We start from the raw sequence: 23,416 nt of genomic DNA on the forward strand, positions 1-23,416 counted from the left end.
TGCTGAACGCGGGGCGGTGGGGCGGGTCTCCGGGAGACCCCCACCTCGAGGGGAACGGGCTCCAGCAGGGGGTGGAGCCTTCCAAAACGCACCGGTAGGGGGTCCTGCGTGGGTTATTGCGGGGCGTTAGTGCGCTGCTGGGGGTGGGGGTGGGCAAAGTTTCCAAACAGAACTGGAAAGGGGGCGCTGAACCAATGCGAACTGGAAGTCCCCCCAAAGATGACCTCGATGAGGATGGGATGGGGTGCAGCACGTGGCATTGGTAGGAGGAGGTCACCCGGTAAGGCAGGGGCGTTGACTCGGTGTCCCTGGGTCTATTCTGGCGCAGCCGAAGCCTGGGGGAAGTGGAGGGTGGGAGGTTAACCCCAGATCTATGGTTTCTGTGAAGGGAGAAGCGCCAGGAACAGCGAGTCTCCATCAGGCGGGCGTGGGAGGGAAGATGGGGGAATGGGCTCCCAAGAGCCAGTGGGAGGTCCTGGGGAGATAATCCGCCTGGAGCTCCGAGGGACCAGGACATCTGCCGCTTTGGGATTGTTGGGTGTGCGGGCGGGGGTCTGAGAAACACTGCTCTGGGTACAGGGAGGAATGGCTTTGTGTAAAGATGAGCGTCTGGCAGGGCAGAGGGGCTTGACTCTGTCCTTGATTTGCTGTGTGCTGCATGGCCTCAGTTTCCCCATCAGCCCAACAGCTGGAGTCATCTCTGTCCAAGCCCTGGGTCCTTTCTGCCCCTCTCACTCATCAGCGGTTTTCAGAGGTGAGTTGCTGAGATTGCCTCTTGCGCACCTGGCCCTCTGCTGCGACACCTACGTGACTGAAACAGCCCCGGACCCACCCTCCACATACAATCCGGTGGGGCACCAGATAGTGACAGCCCAGGATCGTCAGGGCTGGGATGGGGCAACAGAGATAGAGGGGTCAGGGCCAGGATGGGGGAAGCACAGGGTCCGGGTGGGGAAGGGGTGTGCCCGGCTCAGCCTGAAGGGTCAAAGGTCTATCTAAACCAAAAGGTTTGCATGGGGGCGCAGGGCTTGAAAGAGGGTCCACTTCTAAGAAGAGGAGATAATTAAGATGCATCAGGAAAGGGTGTTCTAGGCAGAGGGAATGGCATCTACAAAGGCTTGGAGATGAGAACGTGTGGCTCATTTCCAGCAGTCTTTTGCTCCCTCCCCGGGGAGCCCCTTGGTGCCCTGTCACATGTCCCCTAGTCCAGGATCTACAGCTGAGTGATGGGCTGTGAATTCTTGACGGGGACACTAACTAGGTTTGTTCTCTCACAGCCCGGTGGTTTACTGACTGACCTTGCGGTTGGTGTGAATCCCAGCACCCCCACTAATCAGCTATGTGACCTGGGGCAAGTGACCCAACTTCCCCATCTATCAAATGGGGATATAATATTGGGTTTCACCAAATCAATCACCTCATTTTAAAGAGCTATAAAGAATTAAACATATTATTTATATACTTAAAAATATATATCTAGTAGATGATATCAAGGGACCCAAGAAATAAAAGACTTAAAAACAACATGCTGCCACATCAGATGACACTTTGGCCTAAGTTACAGAAAACACAACTGACGACACAAGAATTTGCCAACTCAAAGATATACTATTCCAAACCTCATTATTTGAAATTTTAATACTGAACTTATTAGCAGCAGATTAGAATTTTTTAAATTCTTTGGTTCAAAATCTGTAAGAATCAGAAATGGGGTGATTAATTTAGGGAACCCTTTGCTACTCACCTCTCCAGTGTTGGGTCAGCTGTCACCTGCTATGTTCTGACTCAGAGGTCATTACACAGGGAGACCCTCCTGTTTTAGGGGATGACTCAGGAGGAAAGGATACCCCCGGAAACACACCCCGCTTTCCCGAGGGGCACCATTATATTCTTCCTTTATTGGCTGTCCTTGTATAATACAAATCTGCAAGTTTAGATACAAAAAAATCTGGAAATAAAAGATAGAAAAGTACCCGCCAGGCACCCCTCCGCTTTCCTCTGGACCCCTCCCCAACGGGCACCGAAGTGAGGTAACTGATCAACTCCTTCCCCTTCCCTCTACCCCACTCCTGAGCCCCCAACTTGGCCCCTGCCCCCATGAGACCTTGGCCAGAGGAAGATGTGGGCCCCCAAGTGGGGGGAGGGGTAATAAGGGTGAGCACAGCATTGGCAGTGAACGCAGCGGGTGGGCAGAGGGAAGCCCTTTGCTTGTGCTGTGTATGGGGGAGGGAAAACCAGCCTTGGGGTGGGCACCTGTGTGGGGCCCAGGAGATCCCCCAAGTGGGCATTCCTCCCCCATCCCACCCAACACTGGAAAGTGGAAGGTCAACAACAGAAACTGGGAAATGTAACTTGAACCGAGGGCACTCAGTGGTACTGTGGCCATCCCCGTGTCTGGGGTGGGGGCAAAGTGGTTCTGTGGCCATTGCCAGCCGAAGTCTGGCAGTGAAATGGGTCCCTTAGTCAGGTTGGGTCGGTCCCTGAATTCCATCCTGTTGCAACCTGTCACCATGTCGGTTCTGTAGTGCTTGTGGGGGTAGTCGAGAGAAGGGGTTAGAGGGGGTGTTGAGGGGCACAGCCCCAGGGAGCAGGATGAGGGGAAAGATTGGGCCTCCACTCCCCGACGTGGGGCACCTGGAAATAACAGGGTGGGCAGGGAGGCTTGGGCTACAGTTCAATCTCGAAGGTCTTCTGCAAGTCACCCGAGAAGGGGTTGGAAGGCTTCTCTACAGTGGGTTTGCCTTCTAATGCTGCCCACTGGGCCTCAAAGGGGTCCAACTCAGGGGCCGGGGCAGGTGCTGGCTCTGGGGGCCAGGGTGCCCCATTAGGACGTGGGCGGGCCTGGCTCCCAGGGGCACTGGGCACAGCAGGAGGTGGGAAGGCCCCAGCTTTCCCGAGCAGGGTGGCGGGCTGTGTCTGGAGCTGGGCAGCTGAGCAGAAGGCGTTGGCCACCATCTGTGAGGGTGTGATGCCCACCACGGGCACACGGGGCATGGGCGGGTAGCCCAAGCCCGGGTAGGCGGGCACAAAGGGGGGCTGCATGTGTGGAGGTGGCAGGAACACAGCCACCTGGGCAGGTGCAGCATCAAAGGGCCCCACGGAGGTGGGGAAGGGCTGCAGGGCGGGGGGCACCGAGGGCACAGTGGGTACTGAGGCCGCTTGCTGCTGCTGCTGCTGTGCTTTGGCCACCTGGGATACCTCCTCTAGCCACCTCTCGGCCTCCGAAGGGGTGCGCTTGTGCCCAGGCTGGAAGGCAGCTGCAGGGGCCATGGAGGGCTCACCCCAGGCAGAAGTCCCTGGAGAGAGGAGAGGGGCAGGTGAGGGCATGGGCTGGGTTGGAAAGAACCCTAGGCTGGGATCAGACTCGAGCCAGGCTGCCTGCCTTGACTCCAGCTCCACTCCTCACTAGCTGTGCTGATGCTCGGCAAGTGGCTTAACCATCCTGGACCACATGATGCTTTCTCAGTGCTAAGAAAATACAGTTCAAATACAGTTCTGAGAGTCTAAGGCCCCACGACGGGAAAGTATAGGCAGGACTGACAATCACCCAGGCTGGCTTCCCTGTTATTAAGTGTTTTTAATATCACCCCTGGTTCTGATATTTTGAGAATGAATTGTTTTAGGAGGCTAAGATTCTAAGGCTCCATGGATCTTTCTCAGCCTGTACTATGCTAACATAATGAATGAGGTTCAACAGTTCGAAATTTGTGTTTTCTAAGATTACTGAGTTTTAAGTTTACATGTTTGCCATCCTAAGGTGCTCCCATGGGCGCTAGGATAAGCCCACAGCCCTAAGGTGACTCCATGGCACGGTTTCTCAGGAAGCCCTCTTCTAAAGCCACGAGAGTCCAAGGTTTCCCGGTTCCAAATCTGTTAGGTTCTATTATCCTGTGATTCTAAGGCTGTAGGTTTCTAAATTTTATTTTTCTAAGACAGGAAGTTTAAAATTGATCCCATGGGTCTAAGGTGATCCCATGGCTCTGAGATGACCCATGTTCTAAGCCTGTGGGATTCCAAGGTTCCTGGAGTCCCTGAGGTAGCCGTGCGTGGAGCAGGGACATGCAGGTGTCCGCCCAGGAGAAGGGTTGCGCTTACCTGTGGGCACCGACGGCGGTGGCCCTGGCGCTGGTGCTCCAGCACTGGCAAAAGACGAGCTGATCTGTGTGCACAGAGCGTTGATGCCGTCACTGTCACTGGCACCAGGGGGTTCCATTTCAGGCACTGGGAAGTCAGGAAGGATGGAGATCAGTGAACAGACCCTGTTCTTGACCCTTATGCCCTCAGGGGGCCCTCACACAGGGTGTGTGGGTCGGTGGGTCCACTGTGCACTAATGGCCATGACCACAAAAATGATAACTCTGTGCATGTATGTGTGTGACATCTGAGCGGTACAAGTTGGGTGTGACGCTGGTGTAGCGGAAGGAGTATTCTGTGACATGACTGCTGCCAGACCCATAAGCTAGAACACGGGCAGAACAGAGACTGCTTCCCGTAAGTCCCCTCAGAGACTGTCTGGTCGACCCCCCATACCTCAGGAGTGCCGGTTCCTGGAACAGGCCTTTGCCCTGTCCTGGGCAAGCGTGTAAGGCATGTCCCCCTTATCTGGGGGGTCACACTCCGGTACTCCCTCCTCCAGCCCTGTCCTACACAACCGTCTGGCGCCTGCCACATGGCACAAGGACATCCACCTCGTCTTGCTGCTGCCTCAAGATGTGCCTCGTATGTAAGTTCCCTTAACCAACTCTTGATGCAATGATGGAATTGTCAGACTCTTTGGTCTCAGCCTCAGAGACCCCAAGTGAAGGAGAACCTGTGTGTAGCCATAAGCCAGAAGAAATATTTGAAAGGTTTAACATCTATTAATTTAAAAATATGTTCAACCACATGTATGGCAAGAGCACTGACCAGTCAGAATGGACGTTGGCCACACTGGCTGGGGATCATTTGTCCCACTTTGGGTGAAGTGGGGCCCTGTCCACCTGACCCAGACTGGCCTATAACATACATCACGAACGCCGAGATGCACCTGTGCCAGGAAGATAGAAGACACTGACCAGGTGTGGTGGCCTCATGAGCCCTTGGGATGAGCAAAGGTACCAACTGAATAAACAACAGAGGACCGCTGTGTGTGTGGTGTGACAAGTGCTGTGATACCTCAGCAAGTGGCTGTCACCAAGGAGTGGGCATGACGCTCCCGTGAGCAGGTGGGAGTGTAAGTGGTTTCCATGTCAATTCCGTGATGACTGTGTGTGTTAATCCAAATGGGTGTGCAGCTGCTGAGGGTCTGGCATCTGAGTGTAACTGAAATCCAGGTGTGTGGTATCCTAATTGTGATTCCCAAGTGTGAGCCAATCCACCTGTGTGACGTATGAGTGTGCTTGCAAGCATGCATGAGTATGCATGTGTGACTTCCAAGTTTGTGTGAATCTGAGTGTGTGGTTTGTGTGTGTAAATCTGGGTGTGTGATTTCTACATCTGGATACGTGCTTTCTAAGTGTATGTAACTTCTGACTGTGCAACTTCCAAGTGTGTGTGATTCTAGAATGCACATGACTAAGTGTGTGACAACGTACGGAGTGTGTGTGACACTGCAGCAGACTGTGACATCTGTGTGAGGCAGTGAAATTTTGTGTGACAAGTGACATTCAAGCAAGCGTGCAACTGGCTACAGGAGTAGGAGGCTTCCAAACAAAGCCTGGGGAGCCTGCCACCTCTCCGGGAGCATGTATGACAGCCTTGGGGGGGTGCTTCGTGTCAGGCTGCAAGAGGACAGCGAGTCTGAGGATGTGTGACGGCCAAGAGATGCTGCGGAACATGGAGTGAGTGACTCTCATCAAGCACTGGCATCTGCTCAGCAGTCATCTTCTGGAGAAGCCCAGCCTCCTGGATACAAAGCAACACTTCCCACACCAGACCCAGAGGCCAGGATGGGTAGGTGTCTCAGATTTGGCGAATGGAGGCATGAGAGCGGGCCAGACCACATGACTTCACTGACAGCTGGGAGGAGAGGTAGTCCTCCTGCCTGTCTCTCTCAGGCAGAACGTGGTACCATGCCATCTCTCCTCTCCCTTGCCCATGGCAATATTTACTCTAGGTCACGACATACGCCACCTCTGTCTTGCCCTTGGCACATAGCAGACATTAGTAACCAAACACAATGCTTCACTACCACTAAACTCTTTGCTCACCTCACCCCTCACCTGGCCGGACCTCATGGCTCTACTGGCCAAATGCTGGAAGAGAGGTCTTCCATCCAAGCCAAACAGGACATTCACACTGCCTCTCACCTGTCACCACCCATGGCAGACATTGCTAATCCATCACAATCCTCCTTTCCTCTCAGCCTGAGGACGACCTGTATTCTTCACCTGGCCAGATTGCACCACTCCACTGGCCAAATGCTTGAAGGGAGCCTAAGCCTTGGTGCCTCAGTCTCCTCCTGAGCAAAATCACAGCATCTGTGCAGCTGCCCTCCTCCCCTTGTCCATGGCAGACTTTGCTGATTGATCATGATGGGTGCCATCTTTCTTCTCTCCCTTGTCCAGAGCAGACATTGCTAATCGATCTCTCGCGCCTGTGGCAGACATTGCGAATTGATCATGATGTGTTCTACCTCTCTTGACTTTGCCCTTGGCAGACAGTGCTAATCAATCATGGTGCCTACCACCGCTTCTCTATCTTGTGTACACAGAGAGGGTTATTGATCCTGATGTTCCTGCCCACTGAGCCCAAGGCTTACCTGTGCCCTTCACCTGGAAGTCAGTGCGGCGCTGCAGCGTGGATGGCAGCTCGTTCAGCCGTAGGCTCAGCTGCCGTTTGAAAGGCGAGTTCTTCTGGCTGAGTGCCGGGAACCCACGGAAGGAGCCTTGGCGAACCAGCTGCTCCAGTGGGGCATGGCGCCGGGGGATGGCAGCCGCAGTGGTGCCTGCAGCCACCGGGGTGCCTGCCTCACCCTTCTCACCAGGGGATGTGGTGGCCGGTGTTGGGGACACGTGCCCAGGCTGGGCGGGGCCGGGAGCTGCACTGGGCGCAGCTGCTGCCTCTGCTGGAGACATGAGAGAGACAGGTGGTTAGATACCTTATGTTGGCATTTGAGGCCTCTCCCACCCGGTCCCCTTGGCTACTCCCCAAGGCTGTCTTCCTTACACAATGTATCCTGTCCTCAGACAGGCTGGTCAGGGCCCCAAAATGTCCCTCATCCCCACCCAGGACCACTTTCCCCAGGAGGCTCTTGGGGAATTGTCCCCCAACCTGACCTTCTGTGTCTCTAGCTTTCTGCCCCCAATCTGTCTTCCTCTGCTGCTCCCGCTGTTTTTCCTGTGAGACCTTCTGTCTCATTTTCTAATTAATTTAATGGACACTTATTTGGTGCATGACCAACGTATCAGGCCGTGTTCCAAGTGCTTTGAAATTATTAACTCATTCAATCCTCACAACCACCCTACTGTCAAGACTACCAGTATCTCCATTTTACAGATGGAGAAACTGAGGCCCAGCAATGGTAAGTGACTTGCCCAAGCCACAGTGCTAGAAAGAGGCAGGCTGACTCCGGAGTCAGCAGTCTAAACAATTGCCCTAACCTCTCTCCCTCTGGTCTGGTCTCTCCACGTCATGCTCTCTTCCTCTGTCATTCTGTCTGCTCTTCTCTCTACCTCTCTACCTCCTCACAACCCATTCTTCAGATCTCAAGTACTTCCTTCCTTCATCCAATTGCTACCCATCCTTCTAGACCTAGCTTGGCACACTACTTCCTCTGGGGAGCTTTCCAGATCTTTCCAGACTCTCAGTCTGGGCTCCCTTCACTCTGGGACTGTCCATTGTCCTCTGGGGGACACCTGCCCTCCCCACTCAGCACAAGGCATGCTCTTCAATGGTAGGATCCTCTCACTCCTGCCAATAGACAAACACATCCATCCTCCAATCAAGGCCCTCACTCAAGCTGCAGCCTGAATGCTGGTGAGATTAAACTCAGGCCCAGAGAGGTCAGGAAGATCACCCAGCATTTCTTCTCCCATCTTCCAGATGGAGGCGGTGAGGCTCTCACCCAGGCCTGGCCCAGGACAGTGGAAACAGCCTGGGACAGGCTGGAACCAGGAAACCACCTCTGCCCCCACCTTACTGTGTGACTTCAGGAAATCCCCTCCCCTCTCTGGGCTCCAGTTTCCCAACTGTAAACCTGGAATAAACATCCCTCTGGCTGCCTCTGGGGCCTCCTTTGAGGGTCAGTTGAGGCAGTGAATGTTCCATGCTTTGGAATCCGACAAAAGCTTAGTAAACAACTCTGTGGACAGCACACTCCTCCACTGCTAAATTGGGAAGAGCTCTTTGTACAAGTGCAGTGCCTTGAGACTGGGAATAAGTGCACCATCGGCAAAATACTGTGATATGTTCGGCAAATCGTAATGCACTTCGTAAACTCTCATTTTGCTGTGCAAGCTGTAAAGTGCTTTCTACAGTGCAAAGTACCTGGAAACTATAATATCCTTTGGAAATAGCAAAACCCTTTGCAAACTGTAAAGCATATGACAATAGTCTTTGTAAATTCTAATCTCCTATATAAACGGTAAAGAAATATTTATAGACTGTGAAGGGCTGTATACTCAGTGTGTTCTCTGTAAACAGTAAAACCTCATATACTCTACCAGACCCTCTGTTAACTTCACTTTGTAATCTGTTTTGCCCATGATAAAATTCTTTGCAGGTGCTAATAGATGAGGGAAACAGTAAAATACTTTGTAAGCTGTGAAGAGAGCTGTGTAAATTTGTAAAGAGGTTTGTAAATGGTTATGTAATTTACAGATAAAAACGTATTTCACAAACTCTAATATCCTAGGAAGTAATAAAAACTTCTGGTTTCTTAACTTTTTAGTTAGAAATATTTTAAACATACAGAAAAGACGTACTCGTGGAACATTGAGCATGCAGGTTCTCTTAACCTATGGTCCCCAGGGTTAACATGTCACCAGATTTGCTCCTTCCCTCCTTCCAGAGTTTTTTGCTCTAAACCATTTAAGAGAAAGGCACAGACAACTCAATCCCAAAACCTCCAGCAGGCACCTCCTAAGAACAATGACCGTCTCCTACAGGAGCCCAGTACAATTTCTCACTGGGGAAACTGAATATGGATATGACCCCATTAGCCAATCTACAGTCCCTATTCCCATTTCCCCCAATGTCCCAATCATGTCCTTCATAGATGTTCTTTTATATATGTATACAATCCAGGATCCAAGTCAGAACCACACATTGCATTTATTAATATTTGTTAAGTCTCTTTAGTTTCCTGTAATCTAGAACAGTTCCCAATGGTAAATTCTTTGTCAATTCTAAGCAGTGTTTCCCAAATATTTAAAAACTAGAATCCACAAGGGAAAAAATTAAATTACATCGTGACTTGGCACATAATACACTTATATTTTTAAAAGCACTGTTTGAGAACTTACAAAGTATTGGCCATTTACCTAGAATGTTATTAGAGTTTATTAGGCATTTTTCAAACTTTCTTGATGACAACCCCGAGAAAGAAATACCTTTTACATGGTCACCTGATCCACATACACACATACAAAATGTACACATGCATGCAAATATAGACACTGACATAGAAGTATCAAACTATATTACCCTTACTACACTCCATTACTCTGATATTTCCTATTCTTTTCTATTTCATTTTTTCAAATGCCAGACACAGTCTAGCAAACTGACTTCACAACCGTGAACAGGTCTTGATACACAGTTTGAAAAGCCTGGGAACCTCCCTGAGTTGGCAGGTAATAAAGCACTTTGTGAGCTTTGCCAGAATTTGTGGCCTATAGAATACTACCCACAGAACTCCTTAAACTGAAGTGAGCTTTATAAACTGTAACCAAACTTATGGTTGGTGCTCTGTTTTGTAAACTGTAGAGTCCCTGCACCTCGCAGCGATCCCTGCAGACTGGACCCTTGGTCCCACCAGGGCCCCCTCTATGCCCAACCCTGCCTCTGGGCAATACCCACCTTTCTTTTTATCCGGGGCCTCTCGCTCAACAGGCCGCCCACCCCCAGACAGGCGGAAGGAGCCCTCGCGGGCGAAGCTTGTGCGGCTGGCATCGAAGGCAGCTGTGACCCCGCATTCCTTCTCCCGCCGCTGCTTCCGCTCCAGGCAGGCTGCAAAAGCACAGCCCACAGCGTGGCTCAGCCTCTCACCCTGTGGGAAGAAGTTGGGGGTGGGGTGGGGGTTAGAGACACTGTATTGTGAGATTGGCCGCCAGGAGTGCTGGGTTCCAACAGCTAGGTGCTGGGTGATCCCGGAGAGCTTCATCTCTCTGGGCCCCAGAAACAAGAGTGTAATATTATGGAGTTTCCTCAAAAAATTAAAACTAGAGCTGCCATACGACTCAGCAATTCTACTCATGGGTATTGATCAGAAGAAAACAAAACCACTAATTCGAAAAGACACATGCTCATTGCAACTTGACTAGTATTAGCCAAAATAAGGAAGCAACCTAGGTATCCACTAATAGATGAATGGATAAAGAAGATAAGATATGGTGTGTGTGTGTGTGTGTGTGTGTGTGAAGAAATATACACCTTGCCCAAATGACAAGATTTCATTCTTTTTATGGCTAAGTAATGTTCCATATATATTCCATTTGGGACAACAGAGATGGACCTAGAGGGATTTATGGTAAGAGAAAAAAGTCCAACAGAGAAAAAAAAACACCGTATGATTTCCCTTATATGTGGAATCCAAAAAACCAAAATAAACAAACAAAACAGAAACAGGCCTACAGATATAGAGAATAAGCTGATGGTTGCCAAAGGGGGGTGGGTGGCAGGAAGGGAATAAAAAGAAAAAGAAAAAAAAATAGAGTGCAATGCTGTATGCCTCCATTTATATGAAGGTCTAGATTAGGCAAAACTAATCTATGATGGAAAAAGGCAGAACAGTGGCTATTTCTTAGGGGTGAGGGTGGGGCCTGACTGGGAAGGGGCAGGAGGGGACGGACCAGGGTGGTGGCCATGTTCTAGAGCTTGACAGGGGTTTGGCTTATATAGGTGTAAGCAGTTGTCAAACTCAACAAAAGTATAACTAAGGTTTGTGGACAACATGTGTTTTTTTCCAAAAGAAACAGAGCTGGAAAAAATATGAATTCTACTTAATGGTATGCACGCTGAAGTGTCTGGGGGAAGTATTCTGGTATCTGCAACTCTGAAATGCATCAAAAATGAGATGGTCAGATAAATGATAAAGGGAGTATAGGCAAATGTGAATAGCAGGATCTGAGTGGTGTGTGTACAGGTGACTGGTTACTGCATAAGTCTTTCCACTTTGCTCAAGCTTGAAAATATCTTTTCATAAAACTTTGGGAGTAAAAACAATAGCTTTGGGAGTAAAAAAAAAAACAAAAAACTTTGGGAGTAAAAACAAAAACATTTTCCTGAGTGTCTACTTGAGAGGCTCCAAGGCCAGACAGCCTGGAATCGATGCTGGCCTCCCACTTCCCAGCTGTGTGTTCTCAAGAAAATCACTTCAGGGGCTGCCGGATGGCTCAGATGGTTAGAGCGCGAGCTCTGAACAACATGGTTGTCGGTTTGATTCCCACAAAGGGCCAATGTGCTGCGCCCTCCACAACTAGATTGAAGACAATGAGTTGCCGCTGAGCTTCCGGAGGGGCGGCCGGATGGCTCAGTTGGTTAGAGTGCGAGCTCTCAACAACAAGGTTGCCGGTTCAATTCCCGCATGGGATGGTGGGCTGCGCCCCCTGCAACTAAGATTGTAAACGGCGACTGGACTTGGAGCTGAGCTGCGCCCTCCACAACTAGATTGACGGACAATAACTTGGAGCTGATGGGCCTTGGAGAAACACACTGTTCCACAATATTCCCTAATAAAAAAATTCAAAAAAAAAAAAAAGAAAGAAAGAAAATCACTTCACCTCTCAGTGCATAAGCCTCTTCATCTATAAAATGAGGGCCCTAACAGCACCTACTTCACAGGGTTTTTGCAAGAATTAGGTGAACTAATGCACGCAAGGCATGCAACACAGAGCCAGGTACAGGAAAACCACGCATGTGCCAACAAAAATCTGTCCGTAAATCTGGCCCTGAGCTGACCCCTGACTTGCATCCTTTTACGGACTTCTCACAACAATGCCAGGAGGTGGACACTCTGATGAACCCATTTTATAGATAAAGAAACAGGCTCAGTCAACACACCCATCACGAGTGGCAGAGTTGGGATTCTCATGAGATCTGTCAGACTTGTTTCCTAACCAAGATGCTCAGCCATGTCTTAGAGTTAAACTTGGGGACAAAAATCCTCAACAAAATACTAATAAACTGGGCCAGCCCGGTGGCTCAGGCGGTTAGAGCTCCATGCTCCTAACTCCAAAGGCTGCCGGTTCGATTCCCACATGGGCCAGTGGGCTCTCAACCACAAGGGTGCCGGTTCAATTCCTCGAGTCCCGCAAGGGATGGTGGGCAGCGCCCCCTGTAACTAAGATTGAACACGGCACCTTGAGCTGAGCTGCCACTGAGTTCCCGGATGGCTCGGTTGGTTGGAGCGCATCCTCTCAACACAAGGTTGTCGGTTCAACTCCTGCAAGTGAGGGTGGGCTGCACCCCCTGCAACTAGCAATGGGACTTGGAGCTGAGCTGCGCCCTCCACAACTAAGACTGAAAGGACAACAACTTGAAGCTGAATGGCACCCTCCACAACTAAGATTGAAAGGACAACAACTCCCCAATAAAGTCCTGTTCCCCTTCCCCAATAAAATCTTTAAAAAAAAAAAAATACTAATAAACTGAACCCAGCAGCATATTAAAACGATTATGCACCATCATCAAGTGAGATTGATCCCAGGAATGTAAAGTTGGTTCAACATGAAAATCAATCAATGTAATACACATAATTAGAATGAAGAAAGAAAAAACACATGATCATCTTGATTGATGCAGAAAAAGCATTTGACAAAATTCAACACCTTCTCATGATTAAAAAAAAACACTCAACAAACTTGGAATAGATGGGAACTTCCTCAACCTGATACAGGACATTTATGAAAAAGTCACAGCCAACATCATACTAAATGGTGAAAGAATAAAAGCTTTCCCCTAAGATCTGGAACAAGACAAAGATGCCCATTTTCCTTACTCCTATTCAACACTACACTGGAAGTTCTAGCCAGAATAATTAGATAAGAAAAAGAAATGAAAGGCATCAAATTGGAAAGGGAGAAGTAAAAATATCTCAATATTTGCTGATGACATAATCTTACATGTAGAAAGTCCTAAAGGATCCACAAACTATTAGTGTTAACAAATGAATTCAGCAAAGTTGCAGGATACAAGATCAACAAAAATCAGGTACATCTATATACACTAGCAGTTAACAATCCAAAAACAAAATTAAGACAATTCCATTTACAATAGCATCTTAAAGAACAAAACGGTTAGGAATAAATATAACCAAGGAAATGAAAGACACATACACTGAAAACGACAAAACATTGCTGAAAGAAATTAAAGAAGACCTAAATAAATGGAAATACTTGGGTTGGAAAACTTAATCTTTTTAATATTGACTTAATATTGCTTGTCAAGAAGGCAATATTTCCAAAAATGATCTACAGATTTAATGCAACCCCTATAAAAATCCCAATGAACTCTTAGAGAAATGGAAAAGCTGATCCTAAAATTCATATGGACCCAGAATATCCACAACAATTTTGAGAAAGAACAAAATAGAAGAACTAACACTTTTCAATTTAAAAACTTATTTCCAAGCTTTAGTAATCAAAACAGTGTGATATTGGCATAAGGACATGCAGACCAATGAAATAAAATTGAGATCCTAGATATATACACACACATCTATGGTCAATTGATTTTTAATATGGATTCCAAGACTATTCAACTGGAGAAAGAAGAGTCTCTCTAATAGATGGTGCTGGGACAACTGGATAACCATCTTTTGCAGGTCCCTACCTGAACCCTGTCCACGTGACTAGGTTCTGATCAATGGAATGTACGTAATTAGAAATGATACACAGCTCTGAAAAAGGAAAGGGGGTACCCCTCTTTATGCCTTCCTCCTTTCTGTGGTTGGGATGAAGATGTGAAGGCTGGAGCATGTGCATCCATCTTGGATCAGGGAGTGGAAGCCATACCTCAGCACACCAACAAGATAAAAGGAGCTGTGGTCCCTGATGAGTGGAGAGGAACCACACCACTGCTGCACTGCCTGCCTTTGGATGTCTTTCACATGAAACTCAAACTTCTATCTCACTGAAATCACTGGTATCTGTAACAAGCCTCAGAATCCTAAGTTAGAATGCTTCTGAGAAGACAGTACACTTGTTGCTTTTATCCAATTCTCAGAGGGGACCTTGACAATCCCCACACTCCCAATATAAAAAAACACAGCAAAATGAATTGAGGCTAAAGAAAGAGTGAGGGGTATAGTTTGAGAAGGGCCTGAGAGAGCCTGCTGGGGACAGGAAACTCTCTATAACTTGACCTGGGTGGTGTTTATCCATAAACAAAAATTCATGGAGCTGGACATGGATCCTCAATGAGAAAAGTTAGAGAAACATGAAGAACTATTGATAACGAGGAAGAAGATGACAACAAATGTTTTCCTGAACACTTCCTATGTGCCAGGCATTGTTCTAAGTCCTCTGTATTAACCCAGTCAAGTCCACAATAATCCTGTTAGGAGGTGCGAGTACAGCCCCTTTTCCACATGAGGACACCAGGCCTGGAGAGGACAGGTGAGTGGCTTGCTTGACTCCACTCAGCCGGCCCGGGATGGGACTGGAATACCAGGGAATGGGAGAGAAGAGTCAGCTGGCTTTGGGCTTTGGCGATACTCACAGAGTCCTTGAGTGCCAGGAAACAGTGGCAGATCCAGCGGCGGGTGGTCCCATCACGGCAGATGTAAGAGAAAGCCTTGTCCAGGTTGCGGTCAGGAGCACAAAAAGAGACCTTTTCGATGGTCTGGTCTACCAGCAGGTCCTGGGAGGGGCCGGGAAGCCAGGAGAGGAATGTGAACTGTCTTTCATGTATTCATTCAAAAGTCTTTTAGTGTCTGCTTTATATTCCATCCTGACTAGGGTAGGCACCCAGCAGTCACTGAAACAGCTGTGTAGCCTGCTGGCATGGGGCGGGTCTCAGTTTAGCGCAGGAATCAGACTCATTACCAGGAGAGGGCCCAGAGTCACAGCCAGGCTGTAATGAAGGGGGCACAGGCAGAGGGGTCAGGGCCAGGATAGGGGAGGCACATGGGCCTGCAGGAGCCAAGAGGAGGTGCTTGACCCAACTTCCGGAGGAGTCAGGCAAAGCTTCCTAGAGGCAAAAGGCAGGGAACAGTATTTTAGGCTGAGGGAACTGCCTGAGCAAAGGTGTCAATCCTGTTCGGGCATTAAGCTGACTCTCATCATATGCTGGCTGCCTCCTCTGGCAGTCTCTGGGCTAGAGTCAGGGAATTTAATAGTGAGCAAACAGATGCCCAGATCCTGGTGCCACGGTGCTCCTGTCTGGCTGGGTAGACTGACAATAAACATGTAACAACTAACATTCATTGATCTGAACACTTACACTGTACCAGGCATCGTTTTAAACTATTTGCATGTACTTTCTCAGGTAATGGTAGGTGTTGTCTCATTTTACAGATGATACAATTGAAGCACGGAAGGGTTATATCTTATACCCAGGGTCACCCAGCTGGTAAGTGGGTGAACTGGGATCCGAGCTAAGGTGGCTGCTCCACAGTCTATGCTCTTACCCACTATCTATGCCAGCTCACAAATAACCACAGGACTCAGTCCTGAATTATGACTGTGGAGTGTGCCAAGATGTTCCAAGAGTACATGGCATAGTCTAGAAGGTCTCTGAGGAAGGGAAATCCTAGAGGTGGGTGGGGAAGCATCCTTGGCCCCATTCCAGCAGAGAGGATAGTGGCCCACTGGTGCCGACTCCACTCTCACATGCTCCTACCTTGGTCTTGTCATCCACGACTCGGAGCCCATCAGCTGACACCCACAGGACAGACTTCACGGACTTCCGGCCCATCTGGGGTGGAGGGGAGAACAGAAGGCATGGTCAGGGCTGCCTCTTCCAGTCGGACCTTGGCCCTTCCCTGTGCCAGCCACTCACTCACCGCCTTCAACTTCTTCACAGCATCTTCACACACGTGCATTCCACGGGACTCCTCCACCTCCACGTGGCCCAGGTACTTGGGAGGGAGAGAATGGGAGGACATGACATAAGCACAGTAATCAATAAATCCTAGTGTTCCCTGAGCAGCTGCACCGTATCACACAGTGTCCTGCACATATCATACTTATCAACTCATCTACTCTGTACCTCAACGCTACAAGGTGGGTCGCCCATGCCCATTCAGATGAGAAAACAGAAGCACGGCGTGTAGTAGTGATTACCATCCTGCCTCTGTCCCTGGGCCTTCACCCGTCACTGTTGTCCTTTGGAGTGCCAGCATCTGCATCTCTGTGCCTGAGGACTGGCCCCACACAACGAACCATGGGAGTTGCGGTACTCTTGCCCCAGCCTTCATGGGCGGGTGGCTCTATTTCCCAGAGTCCCCCGTGGCATGAAGCTCAGTTGCCCACGTCTGCAGTTTAGTAACACACCCTTGAATGGCTGCCTTCCTTTCCTCACTCCCACCAGCATTTCCTGCACCTCCCAGTGGACCCCTCACACTTAAAGCCTGCTTCTGGGTGAGGGAACCAAGTTAAGACTTGAACCTGCACCCTGCTGTTTCCTTTACCAAAGTGTAGTGTGCAGTTGTAAAGGGTCATAGAGGGCTTTGCAAATGCAACAGAATTTTTGTGACCTTCCAGTGCCCTCTGTAAATTGTGAGCTCCCACAAAACGGGGTGACTCAGGCAGGACATCCCTCAGGTAACATTTTCCTGGTACAAGAGAATGTCTGTTGGTTTTTAATCTCAATTCTGAAGGACAGGCTCCACAGTTCTTTGAAGATAATGATGTCTCTGCCACCCAGAACAAGACTTCGTCCCAGTCGCCCAGCGCCCTGGACGCGCATGCGCACAGTGCCCCGCCCACTCACCCTGACGGGGAAGCTGCACGTGCCCTTGCGCACTGCGTCCTCGTCTGCCTGCCACTGGTGCGGGCGTGACGCCTCTGGCACGTAGGCTGGCTTCCGCCGCCGCAGGCTCTGCCGTAACTTGTTCATGGTGCCCGCCCCGTCTGGTGACACAGGACAGGGAGTGGGTCAAGGGCAGGGATCAGAAGCATGGGTCTCAAGCGGGACGGACACGGTGCTCAGGGAGCATAGGGTCAGATAACAAGGGAATCGGGTTACAGGGTCACTGGGTAAGAGGACATGACATTTAGGGAACTTTGATCATCAGCAGTCGGGGGACATGGGGAAAGAGGGTAACATGAGGCAGGGAACTGTTAAGAATCAGTGTGGGGATTCAGAAGACATGGGGCGAAGGGGCAGGGAGGTCTGGGATAGGGGCCACAGCTTTTAGGGGTCTGGAGACTGGGGGAGTTACAATCTAGAAGCATGAGGATGCAAAGTAATGGAAAATCAAGGCATTGGAGGGCATGGGATTAGAGAGCATAGGAGTCGAGGGTCACGAGAACAGGTGTTTTAGGGGTAGGAGGTCATGGGGTGAGGTGGTCAGAGGGCACAGGAGTTGGGAATTGCATGGGTCCGATGTGGGGAGACTCAGAAGGCCCAGAGATTGAGGTCCAGAGCCCAGCCAGAGGGTGTGGAGGACGGGGGCTTGTCTCTGTGCCTCTAGGATACTGCCCTGACAACCGTGTCTAGTCTAAGACAGGGGCCCCTGGGGTGGTATGCATCTGTGACCGTCAGAGGTAGGGGTGGGTGGCCACAAAGGCAGTCTTCACTGACCAAAATGCTCTTCACTGACTGATCGCCAAAGGGACAGTCCCAGGAGAAGGGTGCGGGGACACCGAGGACAGAGCACCAACAGCAGATGGGGACTCTGTGTGTGCAAGCAAGTGTGCAGCTGGTGTGTTCCTAAGTGCTATCTGTGACGGTGTCTAGAGCTGAGCATGCAACTGTTGTTGGCAGGTGTGCCTACTTCTGAACGCTGTGTGGAAGGACGAAGGTCTGAGAATGGTTGTTTATGAGAGTGGGAGTCTGTGTCCAAGAGTGTGGTTGTTGTCTGTGAGTGTAGGTCCCTAAAGGTTGTTGCTGAAAGGTATCTATGTATGAGAATGGTTGTGGGTGTGTGTCAGGAAATGCTGCCTGTGAGGATGTGTCTCTGGCAGGAAGCTGTTGTCTACGAAGCTGTGTGTCTGTGTGCGGCTTATTGTCTTTGATGACTGTTACCTATGACAGTGTGTGTCTGCGAGTTACCCAAGAGACCGTATCTATGTCCAAGAGTGCAGCTACTGTTTGTGAGGGTGTGTCTGTGTCAGAGCAGGTGGCTGTTGTCATAGAGTTGGGTCCATGAGCGTTGTTCTGAGGGTGAGTCAGTACGTACCTGTGCATCTGTGAGAGTATGTGAGAACGTGAAGTTGTTGTCTTTGAGAGTGTGTTCATGAGTGTTATTTGTGAGACTGTGACTACGAGAACATGGCTGTTGTCTATGAGAGTGCTGGTTATTATTTGTGACACTGTGTGCAGAAGTATAACTCTTTGGGAGAGCAGGGGTCCACAGATGCTATCTGTGAGGCTGTGTCTGCTTGTGAAAGTGTGGCTGTTGTCTGTAAAAGTGTGGGTCTGTGTGTGTTGTCTGGGAGACTGTCTGTGTGCAAGGGTTTATCCATTGAGAGTGTGTATCTAAGAGTCGGTATCTGGTTAGTATCTGTAGTTGCCTGTGTGAGTCTGGGTGTTGTCTGGGATTGTGTATGTTTGTGTGACCTTGCACCTGAGGGTGTGGGGAGGTTGGTGTGTGTCTGAATGTCCCAGGGTGTGTGTGACATAGTCTAGCTGTGTGTGTCTGTGCACAAGGCAGGCTTGGATAGTCAGTGAGTGTACAGGGAAGAGGTTTGAGGGTGTCCACTCATGAGTGTAATTAGGACTGTGTGATTGCAGGGACAGTTCCTCTGGTCATGCTAGGCAGGCCCACCCACCCATTCAGCCCTTGCCCTGTCATCAGCTAGTCACTCACCTGGCTCCGTCCTGGAGGTTTCAGGGGGCCCCAGGGCCCCACAGGGGGCTGGAGGCAGATGCTGCTCAGGCCTCCTGGGTCTGCCCTGCCCGAGAGAGAGAGGAAAAGGTGAGAGGTTGGCTTGGGATAGGGCTCAGTCCCCTACTTCACCCCATCTTTGGATAACAGCCAACCCCCCCCATCTCAGGCTTGGGTGAGAGCCTGGTTGTCATAGCAACTGCCAAGAAGGGAGATGAGCCACCTGGTTGCAAGGGCCCAGAAATGAGTAGGGGTATTTGGGGGAATTTGTTGGGGGATATCCTGGCCCCAGGAGGCCCTCAGTATCCACAGTGATGGTGTGAGGAAGGAGTGGCCTTGTCCTTTAGAAACACATCCAGGGATACACACAAACATAGTCACATGTATGCATGCAACTCACATCTGCAGTCGTCCCTAGCACCCAGGCATGGCTCTGTCACACCTAAACAGTTACAGCCACTACAAACATCTGGTCACATAGCCATAATCACAGATATACATAGTCTCCACTACAGACATTTGTCCACATGCATATAGAGTCCCAGCCTTCGTAGGCACTGCCACAACCAGTCACATCAGCTGCTGATGTTTGGTCACTTCTATTTTCTCAGCCACATACAAAGAGCTGGGCCCAGGCATATCCACTAGAGTGGCACACGTACAGCCACACCCAATGACAGTTATATTTCCTCAGGCAGCCACCCAAGATACTCACGTCACAGACCCACCCACATAGAATCACACCCAGTCACACTGATATAATCACAGCCACATACAATTGTCACACCTAGCTCCACTGCTGTGTGTTGACATCTGGTCATGAATGCATGCAGAAATACACACATCTGGTCACACACAGACACACCCAGTCACAGCCACATGTATTTAATCATCTGAAGGCACAAAGCTGCACATGGACACTTAGCCGCTTGTATCAGTCACACCAACACACCTTTTTGGTCACACACTGTCACAGAGTCACATACTCAGTCGTAGGGGCACATATTTGGTCACAGTATTAGCTAACTTATATGGACAGTCCTCCACCCCCAATCACACACAGAGACACTGATGTCTATGGCCCATGCATTGTAGAGAAACAGGCACGCACACCCAAGACATGCATACAACCACCCAGAGACAACTATCCCCAAGGATGGCCACACTTAGACACAGCAAGATAGCCGGTGGTTCAGATTCACGGCCATACACATTTCAGAAGTGGTCATGAATGCAAAGTCACACAGCATCAGTGTCCACATTACCCGGCCATCTATCAGTCATAATACTGTCACCCAGCATCCCATACTCAGCTGTACCATGTCATAGCACCACAGAGAAACACATAGTCTCTCTTCATGCAAACATACAAGTCACACAGACAAGTTAGTGGCCATAGACAATCACAGCCCCATGTGGAGAGACGTATCTCACACACAGACATCAGTACACAATTTCCATTTCACATATTACAAGCACACAGTCAGGTGTATGCTCAGAAATGCAGTGACCCAGACATAGCATTTTAGAGCTGCGTTCACACAGTTCCTGATGGAGCCATGTATACAGTCAGGGGACAGTAACCTTGTCACCAAATCACACACTCAAACACAAGCAGTCCGGCATGCATGCAGACTCACATACCAAACAGCTACACAACTATTGATACACACTCTCACAGACCATGACACAGACATAAGTACAGATAGTCACCCAGAGTCAGACATGCAGGTCACACACAAATATAGAAGCCACAGTCATATACACACACTCCCACAAACACACACAGTTACAGTTACCTGGAGCCACCATACAGAGACACACCTATATCCTGAGTCAAACACAATGAAATGACCCATTAAGCCAGGCTTTTAGAGCCCAAGTCCAGTACATAACCCAAATCACACATTCACGACTATTCATGCATAAAATCACTCAGTATCAACACAGAGGTAGATGCAGTCATTTATACAACCCTGGTCACACACACAGACATGGCTTTGAACATACAACCACTGTCATACAAACACACAAGTCACAGTGCCATCACACAACCCCAGTCACATAAGCACAATGTGACTGACTTCATATACAATGGCAGTCTCACACCCAGAGTTGCAGGGACACAGACCCATGTGTGACACACATTAAAATTAGTCATAGACAACCACAAAACGTTCACAGTCATTGGGAGAGTTGCACATGTACAGGGTCATACACAACTCCACTTACAGTTACAACTCCACTCACATCTTCAGTCAGCCACACACATGCCCAACTGCAGACTTAACACATATACTGTCACATACCCAGTTATAGTTACCAAGGCACACAAACACAGGGTCACAAAAGATGGAATCAAAGACACAACCACACAGTCACAACCATGCACACACTCAAACAGACTGAAAAGTACAGGGTTCTGCACAGTGAGCAGCTGTCATACACACATACAGTCACACAAATGCTGGGGTCACACACAGACACATAGACACTACCAGATGCAACCACAAACACGAAACACATACACACACAGGATTCCTCATAGTCACCAGCTTGGCACACAAATACAGGGTTACACTCTTAGCCACTTCCCCATCGCTTGTTTCCCCCTCCCCCCCAGGTACCACACACAAAGCCACCGTCACCTCAGAGGCTGCAGACCGGCTGTACCGGGTCCCTGGGGAGCCCCCCACCCCAGCTTGCATCCTGGAGCCTTGGGGGCCAGAACCAAAAGGGGGAGGCAGAGCATTATCTGTGGGTGGGGACGCTCTCAGATAGGTGAACAGCCCCAGGGACAAAGGGGATGGCCCACGGGACCTGTGCCCTGGGACCCTTGACCAACCCTTGGCAGTGGAAGAGGGTGCCTGAAATTTGCCTTATTTTATTCAGGCTGGGTGGGGTGGAGGATGGAGTCCCAGGCATAGGGTCCTTGTCCCAGGAACAGCCCAAGGACTGGGGGGGCATGCTATGCCCAGGATGCCTCTGAGGCCTGGGGACAGGCTGCCTAGAAGCCCCCCAGGCCTTGGCCTGGTGGGGAAGCTGTGTTCAGAGACTCCATCCTCAAGACCTTGCCTAGAGGGTTGTTGTACTCAGAGACCCCCTCAGACAGGGAGGGGTCAGGATGGCGTTTGGTCTGGAATCGCCTCCTGGAGGCCTTGGCTTCATCTGGGGACTGTGCTCCAGACCCATCCTCAAAACGTTGCCTAGGGAGTTATACCGAGAATCTGCCCCACTGTCCTTGATTTTTCTGAGGGGGAAATCTGTGTCCGCGATCCCTATCTCTAGGGCCTTAGCAAGGGAGGGCCTGTACATTAAACCCGTCTCCCAAGCTTTGCCTTGGTGGGGGTCTGTTCGTGGACCCCCACCCAGGACCACCCTCTCCAGCCTTGGCACCTTCTCTCCATCCGAGGGCAGCGGTCGCCTCCCACCCTTCGCCACATCAGCAGCGGCGCCGCCCCCCACCCGAGCCCCCCTCTCCCGCCCTTCTCACGCTGGCCGCCGCGCTGCGGGACATCCAGGGCCCCGGCGCCCCCGCCTCCCGCCGCCCCGGCTGGGTCCGGATTCCCGAATGCTGCTGCTCTGAGGCGGCGGCGGCGGCGGCAGCTCTGTCTGACGGGGGCCAGGGCCGGGGGCCGAGGGATGGTGCGGGATGCACGCGCGCTAGCCTGCTCCGCTCCCCGACGATTCCGTTCCGGGGGCGGGGGAGCGCCCCTCCCGTCTCGGCCCCGCCCACTGGCCTACCGCCTGCTGGATGTGCAAAGACCCCGCCCCAGCCGAGAGACTAGTCGGCTCGAGCCCCGCCCCTTGGCCCTCAGGCCACGCCCATATGCGAAATATAACCCCGCCTTCTCCGCTGCGGCCTCCGCCCCGCCCCGCCCATTGGCCAGTCCGTGGCAGAGCGTTCTTTTGAGCCTTGCTGCGACTTCCCCCCAGGTCCTTCCAAGCCTGGGCTCCCTGTCTCTCCGTGACCCCTGACCTCAGATCCCCTTCAGTTATACGTCTGAAAGAGTTACTTCGGGAGGCGCCTCGCCGCCCCACATCCTCAAATCTTACAGCTAACCCCACGGTTCTCCCAGCCCAGCGGGGGCGGGCAGAAGCGGTGACGAGGCACTTTTTGCAAGGAATGGGAGGGGGAATGAATAGACCCCGGCGTCCGGGTGCGCGATCTGCTCGGCTTTGGCGGCGGGGGCGCCGGGCTGAGACCAGGGCGCGGTTCTGGCTTTCGCTGCGCCCCCACTCCCGCCCGATCCTGTGGGTTTGGCAAAGCAGCTGGCAGGGGCA

At 50.6% G+C, this 23,416-nt stretch overlaps 1 protein-coding gene across 2 annotated transcripts; it reads right to left on the reverse strand.

Moving 5' to 3' along the window:
* Nucleotides 1–1,036: 1,036 nt before the first annotated feature.
* Nucleotides 1,037–22,878, reverse strand: NUMBL (NUMB like endocytic adaptor protein). 2 transcript variants are annotated; one of them, XM_033128703.1, is made up of 10 exons: nt 22,626–22,878; nt 19,115–19,199; nt 17,074–17,213; nt 16,145–16,219; nt 15,982–16,056; nt 14,860–15,000; nt 10,000–10,189; nt 6,740–7,042; nt 4,096–4,221; nt 1,037–3,296 (listed from the first exon to the last, which is right to left on the reverse strand). In XM_033128703.1, the coding sequence occupies exons 1-10, from the start codon at nt 22,647–22,649 to the stop codon at nt 2,668–2,670; spliced, it is 1,788 nt and encodes a 595-aa protein (XP_032984594.1). In that variant the 5' UTR covers nt 22,650–22,878; the 3' UTR covers nt 1,037–2,667. The 2 variants fall into 2 exon arrangements, with proteins under 2 accessions (XP_032984594.1, XP_032984593.1); XM_033128702.1 differs by having other exon boundaries at nt 1,039–3,296; nt 6,740–7,045; nt 22,626–22,876.
* Between the last annotated feature and the right edge of the window lie 538 nt (nt 22,879–23,416).

Source organism: Rhinolophus ferrumequinum, chromosome 15, assembly GCF_004115265.2.
Source record: "Rhinolophus ferrumequinum isolate MPI-CBG mRhiFer1 chromosome 15, mRhiFer1_v1.p, whole genome shotgun sequence".
In the NCBI taxonomy this organism is placed as follows: Eukaryota; Metazoa; Chordata; class Mammalia; order Chiroptera; family Rhinolophidae; genus Rhinolophus; species Rhinolophus ferrumequinum.